The sequence below is a fragment of the Oncorhynchus mykiss genome, chromosome 14 (assembly GCF_013265735.2).
Source record: "Oncorhynchus mykiss isolate Arlee chromosome 14, USDA_OmykA_1.1, whole genome shotgun sequence".
In the NCBI taxonomy this organism is placed as follows: Eukaryota; Metazoa; Chordata; class Actinopteri; order Salmoniformes; family Salmonidae; genus Oncorhynchus; species Oncorhynchus mykiss.
In genome coordinates, this window is record NC_048578.1 from 30510772 (window position 1) to 30514424 (window position 3653).

General features: G+C 45.2%; 1 protein-coding gene across 1 annotated transcript in view; it reads right to left on the reverse strand.

Annotated features, from left to right (window-relative positions):
* LOC110518980 (EF-hand calcium-binding domain-containing protein 9) overlaps positions 1–2716 on the reverse strand; it is a 5880-nt gene extending 3164 nt beyond the window's left edge. Inside the window, exons 1-2 of the mRNA XM_036943643.1 lie at positions 2511–2716; positions 2093–2241 (exon numbers count right to left, since the gene is read on the reverse strand). Coding sequence (XP_036799538.1) covers positions 2093–2241; positions 2511–2646 — 285 coding nt within the window. The 5' untranslated portion in view covers positions 2647–2716. The remainder of the gene's footprint in view (positions 1–2092; positions 2242–2510) is intronic.
* Positions 2717–3653: the final 937 nt, after the last annotated feature.

The following is a 3653-nucleotide window of genomic DNA, read 5'->3' on the forward strand; positions in this document are numbered from 1 at the left end:
CTCACATAGGTATTCCTCTTGTCCAGATGGGTTAGGGCAGTGTGCAGTGTGGTTGAGATTGCATCGTCTGTGGACCTATTTGGGCGGTAAGCAAATTGGAGTGGGTCTAGGGTGTCAGGTAGGGTGGAGGTGATATGGTCCTTGACTAGTCTCTCAAAGCACTTCATGATGACGGATGTGAGTGCTACGGGGCGGTAGTCGTTTAGCTCAGTTACCTTAGCTTTCTTGGGAACAGGAACAATGGTGGCCCTCTTGAAGCATGTGGGAACAGCAGACTGGTATAGGGATTGATTGAATATGTCCGTAAACACACCGGCCAGCTGGTCTGCGCATGCTCTGAGGGCGCGGCTGGGGATGCCGTCTGGGCCTGCAGCCTTGCGAGGGTTAACACGTTTAAATGTCTTACTCACCTCGGCTGCAGTGAAGGAGAGACCGCATGTTTTCGTTGCAGGCCGTGTCAGTGGCACTGTATTGTCCTCAAAGCGGGCAAAAAAGTTATTTAGTCTGCCTGGGAGCAAGACATCCTGGTCCGTGACTGGGCTGGATTTCTTCCTGTAGTCCGTGATTGACTGTAGACCCTGCCACATGCCTCTTGTGTCTGAGCCGTTGAATTGAGATTCTACTTTGTCTCTGTACTGGCGCTTAGCTTGTTTGATAGCCTTGCGGAGGGAATAGCTGCACTGTTTGTATTCGGACATGTTACCAGACACCTTGCCCTGATTAAAAGCAGTGGTTCGCGCTTTCAGTTTCACACGAATGCTGCCATCAATCCACGGTTTCTGGTTAGGGAATGTTTTAATCGTTGCTATGGGAACGACATCTTCAACGCAAGTTCTAATGAACTCGCACACCGAATCAGCGTATTCGTCAATGTTGTTATCTGACGCAATACGAAACATCTCCCAGTCCAGTCTTGGAGTGTGGAGTCAGCTTGGTCAGACCAGCGTTGGACAGACCTCAGCGTGGGAGCCTCTTGTTTTAGTTTCTGTCTGTAGGCAGGGATCAACAAAATGGAGTCGTGGTCAGCTTCTCCGAAAGGGGGGCGGGGCAGGGCCTTATATGCGTCGCGGAAGTTAGAGTAACAATGATCCAAGGTCTTTCCTCCCCTGGTTGCGCAATCGATATGCTGATAAAATTTGGGGAGTCTTGTTTTCAGATTAGCCTTGTTAAAATCCCCAGCTACAATGAATGCAGCCTCCGGATAAGCTCTATTCTCCTGACCACATGGTTCTGATATACAAGCTCTATTCTCCTGACCACATGGTTCTGACATACAAACTATATTCTTCTGACCACATGGTTCTGACATACAAGCTCTATTCTCCTGACCACATGGTTCTGACATACAAGCTCTATTCTCCTGACCACATGGTTCTGATATACAAGCTCTATTCTCATGACCACATGGTTCTGATATACAAGCTCTATTCTCCTGACCACATGGTTCTGACATACAAGCTCTATTCTCCTGACCACATGGTTCTGACATACATGCTCTATTCTCCTGACCACATGGTTCTGATATACAAGCTCTATTCTCCTGACCACATGGTTCTGACATACAAGCTCTATTCTCCTGACCACATGGTTCTGATATACAAGCTCTATTCTCCTGACCACATGGTTCTGATATACAAGCTCTATTCTCCTGACCACATGGTTCTGACATACAAGCTCTATTCTCCTGACCACATGGTTCTGACATACAAGCTCTATTCTCCTGACCACATGGTTCTGATATACAAGCTCTATTCTCCTGACCACATGGTTCTGACATACAAGCTCTATTCTCCTGACCACATGGTTCTGACATACAAGCTCTATTCTCCTGACCACATGGTTCTGTAGTAACCGTTATGACATAATATAGTTCAATGCTGGAAGACAAATATACACACAACACACACACACACACACACACACACACACACACACACACACACACACACACACACACACACACACACACATACACACACACACACACACACACACACACACACACACACACACACACACACACACACACACACACACACACACACACACACACACACACACAGAGAGAGGGGGAGAGAGAGAGGAACACTACCTCGCTGCAGAGCAGGATGCAGACCAGCATGTAGAACTGTTCGAAGGCGATCTCTCCGCTGGCGTTCCAGTCTAACATGTCAAAGGTCATCATGATCTCCTTCTTCTTCAGGTCAGTCACATGGTGCATGAAGTGGTAGAACTGGATGTCTGCAAGAAGAAGAGACATGGCCACTTAGCCTACTGTTTGCTGCTTTAATAAAGTTTGGTGGAAAAAAAATAATAACCAACATGATTTTCTTTTGTCAGGTTATACACGTTATGAGGACACAAATGACCTGGATGTCTATGAATATATTGACACACCTTTTAATGTTTTTACCAATGTTTTTCTGTCATGTTACTCTTGACACATTACTCACACAAATCTAAGTACCTGAATGAACTCAGGAATACTTAGACATAAATCCAAAATCTACCATTCAGAGTGTTCCTGTTGTGGACATCCAGTAGTTTGAAGTAATCAGACAGTATTTTGGCGTTGCGCAGGGAGAGAAGACAGTAGACACTGTCAAAGTCCAGATAATTTAAAAGAGCTCCTTTCTTTAGCTTCATCTTGGCTCACTGACTGACCACTGCAGAAGTGCTGTCCCTCTCAGCTCTACCTGACACTGACTGACCACTACAGAAGTGGTGTCCCTTTCAGCTCTACCTGACACTGACTGACCACTGCAGAAGTGCTGTCCCTCTCAGCTCTACCTGACACTGACTGACCACTGCAGAAGTGCTGTCCCTCTCAGCTCTACCTGACACTGACTGACCACTACAGAAGTGCTGTCCCTCTCAGCTCTACCTGACACTGACTGACCACTGCAGAAGTGCTGTCCCTCTCAGCTCTACCTGACACTGACTGACCACTGCAGAAGTGCTGTCCCTCTCAGCTCTACCTGACACTGACTGACCACTGCAGAAGTGCTGTCCCTCTCAGCTCTACCTGACACTGACATCACAATGGTTCACTGTTGAATTTGATGTTCTATTACAGATTCTACATTCTATTGATAGAATTGTAACATGAATGATCAACTCATTTAGTATCGTTTTAATTGAATGATCATTACATACTATTTTGACAGTATATGACAACTTTCCAGTCTTTGCCATAATATCTTTGACATTTATGTCACTACACTGAAAAGACAGTGATTCACTTGACTAATTCATAGGTCTAAAACTGTACTGTACACTGTCAGGGAATTCCAATATTAGTTACACTACCTCATGTGTGAGGAAAGTAGACAACAACCTCTTAGTTGTATTGTTGTTCTACCTTTCACATAACTGCAAAGGTGCATCATCAGTGTGACGACCCTCCCACTGTGTTTGCCAAATTCTTTGCTCTCACTTTTTGCTCTTATTCCGTTATCTCCACGTTGTTTCCCTCTTTGTAACGGGCTACGAGCCGGTTCGTGACAACAGACAAACAAGTCTCAAAGAAAGTGAACCTTCGTTACATAATTTAATTCCCTCAGTCCTTTCAGGGTCACATCAACTCAATTATTACCTTCTCTGAGTACTCCTAAATGATAACATTAAAAAAGCAGAGGCTTTTATGAAACCAT